General features: G+C 32.2%; 1 protein-coding gene and 2 pseudogenes across 1 annotated transcript; 2 read left to right on the plus strand and 1 right to left on the minus strand.

The window, feature by feature from the left end:
* The window catches only part of LOC115991208, a 44,041-nt pseudogene that overhangs the window by 15,192 nt on the left and 11,131 nt on the right, over positions 1 to 17,718 (minus strand).
* Positions 8,544 to 13,930, plus strand: LOC115991788 (annotated as a pseudogene).
* Positions 14,372 to 14,897, plus strand: LOC115989798 (G-type lectin S-receptor-like serine/threonine-protein kinase RKS1). The gene is made up of 2 exons (XM_031113676.1): positions 14,372 to 14,516; positions 14,595 to 14,897. The coding sequence occupies exons 1-2, from the start codon at positions 14,373 to 14,375 to the stop codon at positions 14,895 to 14,897; spliced, it is 447 nt and encodes a 148-aa protein (XP_030969536.1). The 5' UTR covers position 14,372.

Below are 17,718 nucleotides of genomic sequence, written 5' to 3' on the forward strand. Positions count from 1 at the left end.
AAAAATCTTAAAACAACATATCTCATAGAAATTCAAAAAAAAAAATGATAATGGGTCATCACAACAAGATGGGTTGAGAGATCGGTGGGATGGGGAGAGCAGGGACGGCTCAAGGCCTAGGCAAGTTAGGCCTAGGCCTAAGGCCCCACCAAAAAACAAAAAAACTCTTAGGAAAAAAGGCCCCACTTTCCATAGTTAAAGGCCTAAATTTTTATAAAACTATATATATATTTTCTAAAGGTTGTACATTTTTTTTATTAGTGATGTTAAGAATACTACAAATTTTACTATTGGCTTACAAATTGTTATGTTATTAATCACAAAAAAATGATATAAACATTCATTAGTTAAATTGATGAAGTTCATCAATGAGAGACAATGTCACATTATATTTTGAACATTTTATAGTGCTTTTAATTAGCGCATTTTTCTTTTTCATTTCTATTAAGACTCTCAAATTATGAGACCAATAGAGTCTTAACTCAATTGAAACCCTAAAATATTTCAAAAAGATGTTGCAAATGTGTTAAATCATCAATTATAGATTAATCTCCCCTGATAGTTTGAGACTTTGATTTTTTGTAAACTAATATCCTACAAAATCACACACCAAATAATTTATATCTCTCTCTCTTAAAATCAAAATATAAAATTAAAAATTAGATTACAGCTTTATTTAACTATGCATCGTCTTATATCCAAAATAAAGTATCTCTTTCAATCGCAATTTATTTTTATTTTTTTTATTAATATTTATAATTCAACTATGATATTCAATTCTCTATATGAAATTAAAATTAGTCTAGTTGGTATTATTTATGTATTTAATGTATCAAATTAACCTTAATTTGATTAGTATTAAATAATTTTGTTTAATTAATATTTACATATTAAAGGTCCCGCATAAATTTTTCGCCTTAGGCCTCAAATTATGTTGGGCCGCCCCTGGGGGAGAGGAAGAGAGACCAGCGGTACATGGAGAGGCAGAGGGACCGATTGTTTGCTAAATATTTTTAGCAATAGCAACCTAGGTAAACTAGGTTTTTTATGCTTTCGGATCTAAAATTTAATGCTCTAATACTACACAAAATGGCATTGTCCAGACCTTGTGATGAAACAACTACCATCTCCTTTTAGCTTTTTCCATAAAGTGCTTTCTAAATGGTAAATACCAAAAGTTCGTTGCGAAATATATGTTCCATGGGGATTGGGGATAACTTGAAAGTTGAAACTTCATTGGTATTCCAAACTAGATATCCAAATTGACAAAGTTCTTTATTTATTGAGAGAAAATTTACAAAGTTTAACCATAAGGATTTAAAAGAGGAACACTAAATGCATTATACTACTATTTAATTTGGATTTCAGGGTGTTACTATCAAAAGGAAACCATTAATTTTATGAATTGTGCAAAGCCTATTGCTATTTTCTGGTATGGTTGATATATAACTTTTTTAATTTAATAATTTGGGTGAAGAAATTCAAACCTTGGATGTCTCCATTGCAATTGGAAAATACATAAACTCTTTGTCAGTGTTTTCTCGTCTTGACTTTTGAGGAGAAACACAAGCAACAAAAAAGAAAAAACAATTGTCCTGACTCTTGAGGAGGAAAAAAACAAAAGGTTATCAGTTATGGGCTTAGATACCAAGCTCATCACCCAAATACAAATGTAGCCTGCATCCCAAGCTCATCACCAAGAAATGGGCTTAGACACCAAAAATGGCCTTTTTAATCTTTTAAGTTTGACATTATTTTCATTATATTCGTTCCGTCTATTTCCATTTGAAAAACATTGTTCACTTTCTTAAAACAACACCATTTCACTTTTTTTATTATTAAAAAATGGTTTAGAAATTAATTTATTCGTTTATTTAAATCAAAATTTGAAAAACAAAAGTGATTTTTTTTTTTCTCAAGCACTGAAAAACTTCTATTCTATACTCTAAGCCACAAGCTAAGATATTTTTTTTTGGAGCAATTGTTTGAAAATATAAAAACAATTAAAAACCATAATAATTATTTTTTATCGTTTATTTCTTTCTTCTCTCCCTCATAACAAACGAACAAAAATGTTTTGGTGGAAAAAATTGGCTTTTGCCCCTTTCAAAAAAACAATCTAGCATTTTGCCCTCTTTTCCAAATTAATTAGGAAAATGCCCCTCTTTTGAAACTCGATTTACTCAAAATCGAGTTAAGCCCTATAGTGATGTTTTTAAGAATCCTATAGTGACGTTTTAGGGACCTATAGTGGCGTTTTGTAATCCGATTTCCATGAAGTGGAGTTATAGGTAAAAAAAAAAGAAAAAAATTGCATGTAACTCGACTTCATGGAGATCGGATTACAAAATGCCACTATAGGTCCTTAAAACGTCACTATAGGCTCCTTAAAATGCCACTATAGGGCTCCAGAGTTTTTTTTTTTATAACTCGATTTTGAGAAAATCGAGTTTCAAAAAAGGGGCATTTTCCTAATTAGTTTGGCAAATGGGGCAAAATGCTAGATTTTTTTTTTGAAGGGGCATTTGCCCATTTTCTCCCTGTTTTGGTTTCACAAACACACAAATTTAGTTTCATAGAAAATTTTCAAGTTCCAACTTTCATAGACATACAAATCTGAAAACGGGAAAAGCACAAAAAAAAATATATATATGGGTCTATTTGTTTTATGGGGAGGAAAAAAAAAAAAAAAAAGGAGCAAGAAAAGGCAACTGGGATGTGTTCGATACTTAGGAGGAGAAGCTACATGAACTCCACTTGATTTATATTTTTTGAGAATTAGTTGAAGTATGCTCTTATCTATTAATAGGTTTTTAATTCACACGACTTATTGCTAGGAATGCTTGTCAAAAAAATAGATGGCTTTTTCTGGATGAAACAAAAATTGGATTCATATAACAAGAGAAAGGTTTACCATTCCTTAGCTGGAAAGATATGTGGCCATGAAATAGGAATTAAGCAGAACACAATTGACTTGGTGGTAGAGTCGTGGAAATACCTATTTCTTCCATAAATCCAATAGTAGGTAGATCTTATTAGATACCAGAGTCAAGGATATGGTATCTGTGGGGATCATTCGGTTGATAGGCCCATAGGATTCAGAATTGGTTGAGGATCGTTGGGCTAGTGGCCCATACGAGGTCGTGCACTCGTCCGAGGACGCCATGCTCCTCGGCAGTATTCGTCCGAGGACGATCGCGTCCGAAGACGATCAGGACGTGGTCTCACCACGATCAGATCTCAGAAGTAGGTCATCTCAAGGGGTAGAGTAGCCGACTAAAGATGAAAGAGATAAGGCAAACAAATATCTGAAACTATAGCTGCCTCCGCATTAATGACCTCTCAACCAACTCTCTGGCCGCATTAATGTGGAGGTGATACCTGAGCAGTAGGGAAGCAGCCTTACAGCTGCCCGTAGGAAGTTCTAGGAGGCGCCAGATGGGACAGAAAGAAATCCCCCGGACACAATCTACAAGTGTTCGGTGAAGATGGATCGCGAAGGGGAGTATATAAACTAAAAGAGGAACATGAAGAAGGGGATCGAAAAAAAAAGAACACACATAAAACTGAAGAGAAAGAAGTAAGAAGGAGGAGGGAGAGAGTAACATTAGGGACTTAAGAAAAGACGTTGATTATACCAACAAAAAAGAAGGAAAACATGGTATGGGCTTGAGAGAAAATCTTGGAGGTAGATACCACAGTTAGCCTAGCTCTTTACACCCACGCTCTACAAATCATATTGTCTGGGCCTTTTACGTACGAACCCAATACTGTTTAGGTTCGTCACCAAATCGTGTCCTTACAGTATCTAATAAGTCTTTCTACTCATCTTCTTTTATTGATTTTGTATCTTTTCCATCCTACTTTATTTCTCTCTCTCTCTTTTTTAATTTATTTATTTATTGAAATTGGTTTGTTGTTGCATTAGAATTCAATTACACTTGATTATATTTGTTTCTATCCAATTGGCATAATAACCAAAACAAACTAGTTACGAAATCATATGATTGTAAGTTGTGAAGCAATAACAAAAAGAATGTAAATAAATGGAAGGGTGAGAAAGAAGAGAAAAAGAATACCAATATGTAAAGTCTATGAGCAATCTTATAAAGGACGTCATAATAAAGCATTAATACTAATTTGATTGATCTAGAATTAGATGAATTTGTTCATAGAACCAAAAAAAACAAAAAAAAGTCAAGAGCCCTAGGTCCATAAAGACTGAGAAAATTGGCTTAACAATACATTTCATTTTCATTAGGAGCTCTGCTATAGAATTCAAGTCTAACCATTAATCATAAAGCGATGGGCACGACGAAACCCATGGATGCAGAAGAGTCTATTGAAAATGAATCATAATAATTCATTAGGTAGGATGGCAAAACAAACTGGGGACCAATCCACTTTTATATTGAGAGGTCATGTCATAGGATAACCCTACAACTGAAATAGATATGGAAAGAAAAAATTGCTAGGAATGCTTCTCAAAATGCATTTTGTCACCAATTGTGTAGGAGATTTTGGTTTATTATTAGGAATTTTAGGTTTTTATTGGATAACGGGCAGCTATTTACTCGATTTTGAACCTATTTATCCTATAAATCAAAATAAATAATATAGGCTCAATCCTTTTTATTTATGGCCATAAAGGAGCCATATGAAGTGAAAACTATTGGAATTTTTTTTTAAGGAGTTTTAGCCCCAATTCACAAAGGGCCAAAAAAAACTTTCTAGTATGTTTTTTGTCCAACGAAATATGTGGCCTTTATTTATTTTATCTATGGGAGAGACGTGTGGGCCGATGTGGCCTTAAATGATAAAATTTTCTTTTATTAAAATTAATGATAAGTTTTACTAAAGGAGACTAACGCTCTGTTTGTTTTGATATCAACATTTTCAAGAAAATGATAATGTTTTTTAATTAAAAAAATAGAAAGGGATAATGATAAATTAATGAATATTAATAATTAATAATTATTAATTAAAAGATAAAAACTAATGAATTTTTTAGGAAAGAATTAATAAATAAAATCATTCCTAAAATATACATAAATTTGACCAATTTTAAATTACATAAAAATTTTCAAAGGATTTGCACAAGATTAACAAAAATATGATAAAGACAAGCAAATAAATTTGCGTGAAAATTAAAATTACACCGTTAAAAATATAAATTGTTCAAATACAACAATATAGATTGTAGGAACTTGGAGAATTTGAAAATTATAGAGTTGGAAGATTTAAAAAAATATAGCAATTTGGAATTTGGAAAGAATAAAGAATGAATGAAAAACAAATATTAAATAGAATAGAGAGATGATAAAGAGTCTATTGAAAAGTATATTTGAAGAAGTAAATAGATAATATGTAAAAATAACTGTTTACTCTCCAAACAGTACAAAAATTTGAAAAGGCTACTAGTGATGCTCTAAGCAACATTAATTCCGTCTAATTTTAAATCATATCACAACCCATTACTTTCCCTGCATCAAGTTCCTTATCACAAGAGGTTCCAATTTCTTTCAAGATGTTCTTTGTTTAGTTCTATAGAAAATACAAAAAATTGTCTTCTTAATTAAAGCATTGAATCATTTTTTAAATTTTCAATTGTTTTGAGAAAATAAAAATGAACTTAATTCAATTATTGCTACCAAAAAAATGAATAGATTCTTCAAATTCCGCTTGGTAGCATAATACAATTATTATGAAAGTGTTGGTGGATTGATGTTGCTAGTTTTTCGTTTGGATGTCAAGAGAATATAAAAAATAATTGGATTATTTTATTTATACGTTTAACTTAGGGATTTCAATGAGTAGTTTTTTTTTTTTTGGTAAGTTGTTCAGAGTCTACACTCTACAGACTATTTCTTTGACTTGGCACAAAAATTGACATCAAATATTTTGATTAAAACAACTAGCACACCCCTAAAACCAAAAACAAAAGAACAAAAAATCAACTAGCTAGTACACGTGAAAGACTTTTTTTTAAAAAAATGAATGCAAATGATAGACTTAGAAGGCATATCATTAATGTACCAATTTTTTTGGTTAATAAACTGAAATACGAGATCCAAAGTGGTCATCCATAGTTACGTATTAAATAAATTTAAATGGGTGGAAATACCTTTTTCTTTTCTATATTTTGACCCTATTTTCGTTTTGGTCCCAACTTTTTAATTTTATCGCTGTTAGTTCCTAAATGAAAAAAGCGTTCCATTTTGGTCCTTACCATTACTCACTTAATAGAAATATCTTATGTGACAAACGGAGTGTGCTGTTGGCATAGTAAATACTAACCTGCCCATTAAAATAATATTAAAAAAATGTCACGAAGCATCCACATCAATCTCTAACTAAAAAAAAAAAAATTATCAATTAAAAAAACATAATTAAAAACAAAAAAATGGTGGAATTTAGATTCGTGTGTGTTTTTATTTGTACTTGTTTCTTCTTTTTCTTCGTTCGTTCTTTCTTTCTATTCCCAAATCACTATTTCTCCAACCTCCTTTTTTTTTCTTCTTCCAAATTTGGTGTGACATGAGTCCTCGGCTAGTGACGGACCAATGTCAGATTAGTGGTGTTTGCAGGCGGTGGGTCAATATTTTGGCTATGTACGTAGTGTGTGGTGTGAGTTTCTAGGTAGATCTGAAGCCCAACTGAGATTGAATGTGAATCCTCTCCCTCCTCACTTTCTCATCTCACTCTCTCTATCTTGGGGTTGAATCTGAAGCCGATCTTGGGTTTGCTATATTTGTTTTGGATTTTTGACAAATTTGAGAAGGGATATCATGAGTTTGTGAAATGAAATTTTTTGGGTTTGTGAAAGGAAATTTTTTGGGTTTGTGATAGAGAATTTGTTTGGTTTGTGTATAAGGGGATTTGTTGGGTTTGTGAAAAATGTTTAGATCTTAGGATTGACATCAAAAATTTGGTTGTTGTTGATCTGGATTTTTTTTTTTTTTTAGTGAAACTTAAAAAAATTGTTTGGTTGCCAAGAAAATGGATGATAAAATGTTATTTTCTTTTAAATGTTAATGAGTTTAGATGTGTTTAGTTATAAAGAAAGTATAAGAAAGAAAAAGTAAAAAATAAATAAGGATTAATTTACTGAGAATACGAAGAACATGAACATGATTAGTTATACTCTGGGGAAGAACACAAAGAAGATGAACATGTTCTTCCCATAAATAATGGAAGGAATTAAAAAAATCATTTATTATATTTATTTTACTTTAAAAAAAATTGAAATTCAAAATTTTATTTTAATTGTTTTATCTTTTTTTATTATTTTTTTATGAGAAGGTATTGTTTTGTCTAAGTGGCTTTTTTAAAAATTAAGCTGCTGACGCGGCATTTTTAAAAAGCCAAATAATTTTTTTAATATTATTCTAATGGATAGGTTAACATTTACTGTGCCAACAGTGTACTCCATTTGCCATGTAGGATAGTTATGTTAAATGAGCAACGGTAGGGACCAAAATGTAATGCTTTTTTTTTTTTTTTTTTCATTTAGGGAATAAAAGTGATAAAATAAAAAAGTAAGGGCCAAAACAGGAATAGAGTCAAAATATAGGGATGAAAAAGGTATTTCCGCCATTTAAATTTTGAATATATTCATTGAAAAATTTATAATGTATCAATTAAATTACATGACTCTTTTTCTCAAAAAAAAAATAAAATAAAAATATGACTCTTGACCATGCTAATTGAGTTGAACATGTTAATTAAGATGCGCGTTGTGCGTCTTTTTCTTGGCTTTCATCTCTTGAGTTGGACGTGTTAATTATGAAGCGCGTTGTATGACTTTGTCTTGGCTTTCATCTCTTGAGTTGAACTTATCAATTAAAGTTGTGCATTGTGTCTTTGTCATGGCATCATCTCCAATTCTCCTGTGGGACTTTTTAATAATGATGTGCTAAGTGGCACAATTTGTACCCAACTCGCTCATATGGCAAGTTGTGGCACAAAGTTGTATCACATAATGTGGTAAATTGTATATGGTAAAAGGGTGTCCCTATATAGATCCACCATCACCTCTCTATCACTCAACTCACCATGTGGGTGAGTTGTGGTACAAATTGTGCCACATTATGTGACACTAGGTTAACTCTTTAATAACTATAGCTACCTGCCTCGGGAAAATAAAGGACATTCATGGTTATAAATAGTGAAAGTCAATGGAGGAATGATATTCAAAGTCCCTCTGTCAGACCTTACTAAAATCTATAGTTACGTAAGTGTGATCCCTGCTAATGCAATTACGTAAGTTTTTGGTTGTCTTATACTAAAATTCAATAAATAATGCTATGGTACCTTTAGGCTTTAACATTCTCCGAGATGAATTGATATCTTAGACTTGATTATAAAAAAATAATTATAAAGTCCAACTAATAAGTTGAAGTTTTATTATTTATATAAAAAAATTTATAAAATTAAAAAGCATAATAAATAAATAAAAGGAAGCTACCTCCAAGACTTCAGTATATATGGCTATATATCAAGTTCAATACCAGCCACAACCTATACTCTTCATAAGAAAAATCATGAATCCCGCTAAAGAGTTATTGAATACATTATTTCTTCTCTCCCTTGTTTTCCAAAATTGCGTTTCCCTTGACATCATAACACCCAACCAACCCATCAAGGATGGTCAAATTCTAGTCTCAAACAAAAAAACCTTTGCACTTGGGTTTTTCAAACTTGGCAATTCCTACCGCCGCTACGTTGGAATTTGGTATTACCAAATTACCGAACAAACCATTGTGTGGGTTGCAAACAGAGATCATCCTCTCAATGATACCTCTGGGGTCCTCTCCATCAATGGTCAGGGAAATCTTGTACTCCACACCCAAAACCAAACCATTCCCACTTGGTCCACCAATGTTTCTTTTTCTGTCTCATCCACAAATAATTCTATGGCTAAGCTTTTAGATGTAGGAAATCTTGTTTTAATTCAACAAGATAGGCAACATGTTGCATGGCAAAGTTTTGATTATCCCGCCGATACTATGCTTCCGTTTATGAAACTTGGGTTGGATCGGCGAACCGGGTTGAATCGGTTCCTAACATCTTGGAAGTCCAAAGATGACCCAGGAACTGGCAATTGCTCATGTCAAATTATTCCAATTGGGTACCCTCAGATGCACATATATAGGAGTCGAACTCTATTATGGCGTATTGGATCTTGGACTGGCTTAAGATGGAGTGGAATACCAAGAATGTCAGCAGATATAACCTTCAACAATAGCTTTGTGAATAATCAGGATGAAATCACCGTTATGTCCAATCCAATTAACCTTGAGTTTCTCTCTAAAACAGTGCTAGATGAATCAGGAATACTACAGTGGTCCTCCTGGCACGACACTAGATGGGTCGAATACTGGTCTGCCCCGCAAGAGTTTTGCGATAAGTATTTGAGTTGCGGTCCAAATAGTTATTGTAACCCATACAATGGGGTCAAGTTCGAGTGCACATGTTTTCCTGGGTTTGAACCCAAGTCATCTCGTGATTGGTACTTAAGAGATGGGTCGGGTGGTTGCCTAAGGAAGAAGCAAGGAGTGTCCATATGCAATGACGGAGAAGGGTTTGTGAAAGTGGAACGTCTGAAGGTGCCAGATACTTCAATAGCACATGTGAACATAAGTTTGAGTTTGAAAGAGTGTGAGCAGGAGTGTCTTAAGAATTGTTCTTGTACTGCTTATGCAAGTACAGATGAGAGAGAGGAAAAGATTGGATGCTTGACATGGCATGGGGACTTGGTGGATGCAAGAATATATTTGGATGCAGGACAAGATTTATACATACGTGTAGATGCGGTTATACGAGGTACTCTTTCGTCCTTTATAGTGTTTAATCTACTAGTATTTTTTTAACTCAATGTTGATTCTCAAATATATATATTCATGTTATATTTTTTAATTTCCTTTAAAATTAATGCCTAATGCTAGTGATGTAAAATTTTGTGCTCTGGAGTTTTATTCTTTTTTATTTAATGAGGTAAATAGAATATAGATGCTTCCCTTTTTGCCCACCACCTAACAGGAGCAATGAAAGCATTGAAAAGTCCATTCAACCCAAATTGTAAGTTGTCATATGTACTATAAATATAGTTCAAGTCCAAACCTTTTGTGTTATTTAGTCAAAGTTCATGTCTATTTTGTTATTTTAGTCGAAATTGTATTAGGAATAATTCAACATGTATTTTTCACTCTACTACTGTCATGTCAAGGCTGTCAACCATCTGTTTGGACTAATGTAACAGCCGTTCAACCTGAACTTCAACCAATTCAATTACCATGGTGGTCGATGGTGGTTCTGGGAGATGAAGATCTAACAAAGTTGATTTGAGTTCTTCAGCCAATCTGACCAAAACCCCTCTCTTCCACCCTTTTCCGAAGAGTTCTTCATCTAGATCAGGTGGAGATCACGAGATCTCCAATGAAGATCCGCTGGAATCTCGATTTTTACCCCTTATCTTAGTTTCAACTGAAACTGATTTGGCCTGTTGAAAATCCAACTTGATCTGATCCCTTGATGCTTTTGGTTGATGACAGGATCTCTATTCTACAACCAATGGGTATCAAGTCAAGTCAGGTTGAACCCAAACCCAACTCGACCCAACTTGTGTATACCCCTAAGTCATATTGTTGAAAATGATTATTTCTATTTGAAATAGATCCATTTTCTAACTCAAATTAACTATTAAAAACTTAAAGGAGTATTTTGTTTCATATCATTTAAATTATGTGACACTTTGTATCCTATGACTATCGGATGCTAGAAATAAAATTTTATTTGTGAAATAGATTTTGTACCCTTTAATAAATAGGTTCAATGTTGTGTACCCCTAATATTATCTTATTGCTTCTAACATGGTGCCAAGTTTATGTCACAGTACCTTTCCTAACATGGTATGAAAGTTGTGTCTCTACGGCCTTTACTAATCCCTAGCATTCGATGTCAATGCGTTGAGAATTTCAACTAAATCTCCATCGTCAAAATTCATAATAAAAATTTAACAGGATAATTAATGGAGAATTAAATTACAAATATTATTATTTTTATTAAAATACCCCCACACTTAGTTACATTAATAAAGGAGGCATATTGGAAGATTAAGGGTCCATTTGGTAATATTGTTTTAAGTATTGTGGAAATTAGTTTACCATTGTTTAAACAAAAAAAACTGTTATTTAAACAACAATACCAACAGACCATAGTTTTTCTTATAAAGGAGAGCTCTTGCCATTTGACATTGTTTTTTTTTTTGGGGGGGGGGGGGGGGGAGGCTTGTGGTTTGGTTTGGTTCGGTGTTTTTTTTTTTTCAATAGGAGAATCACATATGGCACTCAACATTGTTGTTGTGAAGATAGGTTTGCGGTTTCTTTTTAGTTTTTCTTTTTTATAAGCTTTCTTCTTCAAAAGAGAATCAGATATTTTCCCTTCATCTCTACTTTCCTTTTCTTGTAAAACTGCATCAATGGTGACTATTTATGTTCAATTAACTTCTCAAATTTATGATGCCATTATGAATAACATTTCTTTTTCTTTTTTCCCCCTCAGCTGAATATGCCAAGAAAAATGATCTTACCAGAAAAAAGAGGATGTTGGCAATTCTAGGAGTTTCCATTGTTGTATTGTTTCTTCTTGTGGTCTCGGTTGTGTATTGGTTGGTAATGAGGAAGAAAATAAGTAAGAAAAGTTTTTACTCTTGTTTGTTTATTGTAGTTTCTTCTTCCCCTATTGCTTTATTTCTAAGGCTAGTGAACAAATGCTCGCAAGATTACTCTAACAATATGTCTAAGAGTTTTTAAAAGAATGGGTGGAATATATAAATCACGAAAGAATTAAATAAAATGGAATTAAAAAATGGTATGCCTCAATAAGTGTAAGTAGGATGCAGAATGTATATCCTAAATTCCTCATTTTTTTGAAAGTTCTCTGATTTTCAAAATATGAAGGGCTTGTTGTGAAAAAAATTTCTTAGATTTGTATAGTTAACAAGAAGACAAATAGGGGATTAATCTTTTTATTTATATAAATATAATGAATGAGTGTTTCTCCACAAAAAAAAAAAAAAAAAAAAAAAAAAAAAAAAAAACCGCACGCATGAGATCACCATTGCAACCTGTCTTTCACTTACGCACTGCCAACCAAAATACTTGTTGGGAAAAGCTGCTTTATACATGGAAATGCCCACAACTATAAGCTACAATGACTCAACTACCCAACCTATTAGGGCTCCTAACGACTGAAAACAAACTCTAACGTTGCAATAAGTAAAAGATAACAATAAGTCAATAACAAACCAAATACCAAATTCTAACTTTAATATAACAATAGTGTATTAGTAGATAAACTCAAATACTAATGGCAACTATTATTTCACACACAACTTAGTTGTTGGCTCCTATTATTTCTCATCATCGCACTTCGATCTTCTAGTCTACCTGTATGGACACCAACTACACACATACACAACCCCTTCATAGAAACCAACATGCTATGCACTCCTACAATTAGTCTAATGGGCCCACAATCACAAATACATGTATGTATCACCACCTTGTGGACAAAATTAGGGATCAAAAACACCTTCAGGATGTCAATTATCACATGGATATTTTTTCACCCTTTCCATGAATGGCCCAGTCAATTCCTGACATTAAGGATTTTGTCCAGCCCTATCAGCAGGCCTGGGGAATTTTCATCACCCATAAGCACTTGCCTCTTAGAAAAGTGCATTTTAACCAAGTGGGATTTCCTATCAATCATAAACAGAAAATTATAAACTTTAATTTTTCCTCTATTTCATTCTTTTATTTTAGTGTGTTTCTCAACTTTATTAAATTAGGCTTTTGTGTGAGAATTTATAATTGGGAAAATATGGTTACTAGCATTATCATTTACCTTTTTTATGACAGGGAAGAGGAATAGCTTATATTCATATAACTCTGAGTCCACTTTACCATACTTTGAAGACTCTCCAAGTAGAAGGGACCTCGATGGAACTAGAAGAAATTCAAATTTGCCATTATTTGATCTAAGAATCATTATTGCAGCTACAGATAACTTCTCTATTACTAACAAGCTTGGCCAAGGTGGTTTTGGCCCAGTTTACAAGGTAGTCTCATTGAACAAGTCTCAGAATTTACATAATCTTATTCAAGTGTGTTAATGCATTAGAAATCCCATCATAAATGTTTACGGTTATTCATTGGGTATGAATTTGTTATATAAAATTGGGCTTGCCCAAATAATTCACCAAGTTGAGTTTCTTTCAACAATTGTGCACTATGACAAAATGATATTTGGACTTTAATTACAGGGTTTGCTTCAAAATGGAATGGAAATTGCAGTAAAAAGACTATCAAAATGCTCTGGATAAGGAATAGAACAATTCAAAACTGAAGTTGCACTAATTGCTAAACTCCAACATAGGAACCTTGTAAGAATTTTAGGATGTTGCATTCACAAAGATGAGAAGATGTTGATCTATGAGTACTTGCCAAATAAAAGCTTGGATTCTTTCATTTTTGGTATGCCTTCTATTTCACATTAACTTATCTCATCGTCACTAGAAATGATCCTCCCATTAGAAACATGTCAGTTCCTAGTAGGAAGATTATATATGTAAGCAAGTAATCACAAATGCAATGCAATCTAATCCAAGTTCTCATTTCTTGATTTAGATGAAACAAAAAGGTCAAGTTTAGATTGGGGAAAGCGATTTGAGATTATTTGTGGAATTGCTCGAGGGATCTTATATCTTCACCAAGACTCAAGATTAAGAGTTATCCATAGAAATTTAAAGGCCAGCAATGTTCTACTTGACAATGCATTGAATCCAAAAATTTCAGATTTTGGTATGGCTAGAATTGTTGGAGGGGACCAAATTGAAGTTAATACAAACTGCATTGTTGGAACATAGTGAGTGCACTAAAAAACAAAGATATACTTTGTGTGCGTCTTGCTCAACTTAAAAAGCCAGCTTATTTCTATTCAGCTTATTTTTGCTACTATTCATGAGACCCACTGCATTTTTTAGTACTATTTATAGGTCATACTTTACTATTTTAGCTATCTTTTACCTTTATCTATAATACTTTCAACAAAAAGTTTTCAATTTCAGTAAAATAAGCGGATCCCAAACAAACCATTTTTTAACAATTACTTGACTACTATTTTTATATCTAAGGAGAGTACAAACTACATGCCTTTGTAAGAAAAAATATTAAGAATATATTTGTAATTTGTTTTCATATTGTGTTACTTCAAATGTCACATGTATTTTAGTGCCCAAAGGGCTATCTTTGATTATTTTATGTTGAGCCTCAATATCAACCTTTTTATTATGCTATCGTAGTGGTTATATGTCACCTGAATATGCAATGCAAGGACTATTTTCAATAAAGTCTGATGTATATAGCTTCGGGGTATTGCTACTAGAGATCATTACTGGTAAAAGGAACAGTACTTATGATCATGATGGTCCTTCCTCAAATTTGATTGGACATGTAAGTACATATGCGAACAATAACTACAAAATTAAGCCTATATTGTTGAGCTTAACATGAAAAATATCTTGTCTTCAGGTTTGGTACCTATGGAGAGAAGACAATGCCATTAAAATGGTCGACCGATCACTAGATGAGACATACCCTGGTAATGAAGTTTTGAGATGCATTCAAATTGGGCTTTTGTGCGTGCAAGACCATGCAATAGACCGACCAACCATGTCAACAGTTGTTTTTATGTTGGGTAATGACACATCTCTTCCTTCTCCAAAACAACCTGCATTTATTGTGAAAGGTACTTACAATGGTACTAACAAATCAACTAGTGAAGCATCTAATTCTGTAAATGAAATTACACTTTCTAGAATTGACGGTCGTTAAAACCCCATACTAATTGTAACAGTGTACTAATACATCGTTATAAATTTCCAACAAATGATTGAGTTCCTCTAAGTCTACTCTACATTACAATTTTTTTTGTATGATCAATTGAACATAATGTATATATTGTAAAATCATTACCAAAAAAAAAAAGATAATATATAATATTATACAATATGGTATTGTCTAGAACTTGGATAAAATCCATCGTTTTAAAATTCAGACCGGCCAGTTCAACCAAAAATTGGACACTAATCAGGTCAATAACTAGTAAAAGCTTAGTCAAAACCGGGAAACTAGACCTAATATTTCTAGTTCTTTGACCATTCCCATTTTTTAAATCATGATAAAATCACTACATCTCCTTTAGCTTTTTCTATTATGTGCTTTCCGGAAGTAATATACCAAAAGTTAACTGCATATATATGTTCCGTGGAGAAAATTTCATTGCTTTTTCAAACAATATACTAAGTTTAACCATGGATATTTAAAAGAGGAATGCTAAATGCATTATTTCTATTATTATACTACTGATTAATTTGGATTTCAGAGTGTTTTAACCAAAACGGAACAATTTATGCCCATGGAAAGCACACAAGTGAAGCAAGTTCTTAGATTCCAGATATAGAATTAATCAAATAATAACTTGACACTTCTGAATTATCCGAAGTTCAACTGTTTGAGTGCCACCTTCAGAAATACATAAATTCTGTATGGATATTTTCTCTTGTCTTGACTCTTGAGGAAATTGAAAAGCGGTGCTAGAGGGAGTAGACATTTCGTGGGTAAAGTTTTGAAGGAGTAATGAAACCCAATTCATAGGAAGCAATGGTGAAATACTTTTTTTTTTTTTTTTTTTGAGAGGAATACTTTGATTCAGGGGGCAACATCAAATTAGTATATGATATAATTAATTTTAAAAAGACAACGTTTTCAAAAATAAATAAATAAATAAAAAGACAATGTATAAAAAAAATTAAATAAAATATATTGCTTAGTATTTGTTGTTCCTTTGAACAATAATTGATAAATAAATTGAATTTCATTACATTCAATATATCATATAAATTATTAAAATTCACATAAATAAGGTTTTTAAAATTAGAAAATAGTGGAGAGATGTTACCTTGGTGATACTTTACGGTAATCTCATAACAAGAAGTAATTTACCATCAATTCATATACATTTTTCGATGGTGGGGTTGAGGTGTGGACCAAATCACTGTCTTGAAACGATATACGTGTCTACAAGATTTTCGGTATAGTAGACTAAACATTGTGCGTGTCGCCCCCGAAATACAACAACCCAGCTACCTTTACTGATTATCCTTCAAACCTATACCACTTGTAAGATAGGAAGTTCTCAATAGTACTTTTCTTTTACTCAAAAACATATTGTGTACTTTTCTTTTACCTAGAAATATATTGTATAGAATGTATGGTTGTATACATAAAAAAAGGTATAAAAGAAAGTTTTGATCATTAGATTTATGTAATATATATTAGGCAAGCTCTCAAATAAAGTTGGCTGACCAAGTGAGATGGCTAGAGAGAAAATTATATACTATTTATATTTCACCTCGGCTGACCATGACCAAAAAAAAAAAAAAAAAAAAAAAAAATAGTTAAGTGGGAAACTTTATAGCATTGCTTTGTGGTCCGAATAAGTTCGATGACATTAATGCCACAGCTTCTTTTCATATATCATATGACTAAACGTATATGGCAAATTGACATTTGAAAGGAAACGTTTTAATGTATTTGGTAAGGAAATATTGCCATATACATTAAGTCACTATCATTATCACTGCACACCTTTAGTGCAATGGTCATTTCACAAGTATAAGTACTTGTGGGGTGTGGGAGACAAGGGCTTGGATTCAAGTCTCTGGAAGGAATTTCACACACATATACACTTAGGGTACGTTCGGTATGTTGTAATAGCTCCTATAATGGAATAGTTATTCATGTGTAATAACAATTCGGTCATTTGGTTGCATATTTATTACATGAATTAATTATTACATTGGAATAACTATTCTTTAAATTGAAGAATAACTATTCCTCTTTAAAATGGATATGATAGTTATTCTTTAGTGCATATAATAGGTTTTAAAATTAATATATTTCCAAAAATATAATATTTTCTTATACATCATCTTTTACAAGTTTTCCATATGTAAGAACCAAACTTATGAATAGTAATAGTTATTCCATTACAATGTCTTCCATTTCCAGTAATAAAGATTACTATTCTCAATACAATCTACATTCAGTGTACCAAATATACCCTTAGGCCTCGTTTAGGAGGAGGAAATAGAATGGAATGAAAAAGAATGAAAAGAATAATTTTAAAATATTCTTCCCTTCCCTTGTTTGGGAGTATTAATGGAGGGAATGAAAAGCTCATTCCTTTGTTTGGAAGTTTAAGTGGGAGGGAATGAAATGGGTTGGAGGGAACACTCATTCCTCTCTATTCCCTTAAAACCTTAAATTTTCATTCCCCCCAAAATTGGGAGGAATTTGAGAAAATGAAATTAGATTTAATGATTTTTTTTTACTAACGCTCCCAAAATACCCCTATATTTTCAACCCTTTATTTTAAAATAGGGGTCTAATAATAATATTGTCATAAAATGATTCTATTACATTGCCTTCATGTTGCTCCCAAACAAGATTACTTATATTCCATTCATTTTCATTCCTTTCCATTCCTTTATTTTAAAACATTCAATCAAGATTACTTAATTTCATTCCATTCATTTCCCTTACTTAAATACATTTCATTATATTCCATTTCACTCCATTCCCTTATGACCAT

Source organism: Quercus lobata, chromosome 5 (genome assembly GCF_001633185.2).
Source record: "Quercus lobata isolate SW786 chromosome 5, ValleyOak3.0 Primary Assembly, whole genome shotgun sequence".
Classification (NCBI taxonomy): domain Eukaryota; kingdom Viridiplantae; phylum Streptophyta; class Magnoliopsida; order Fagales; family Fagaceae; genus Quercus; species Quercus lobata.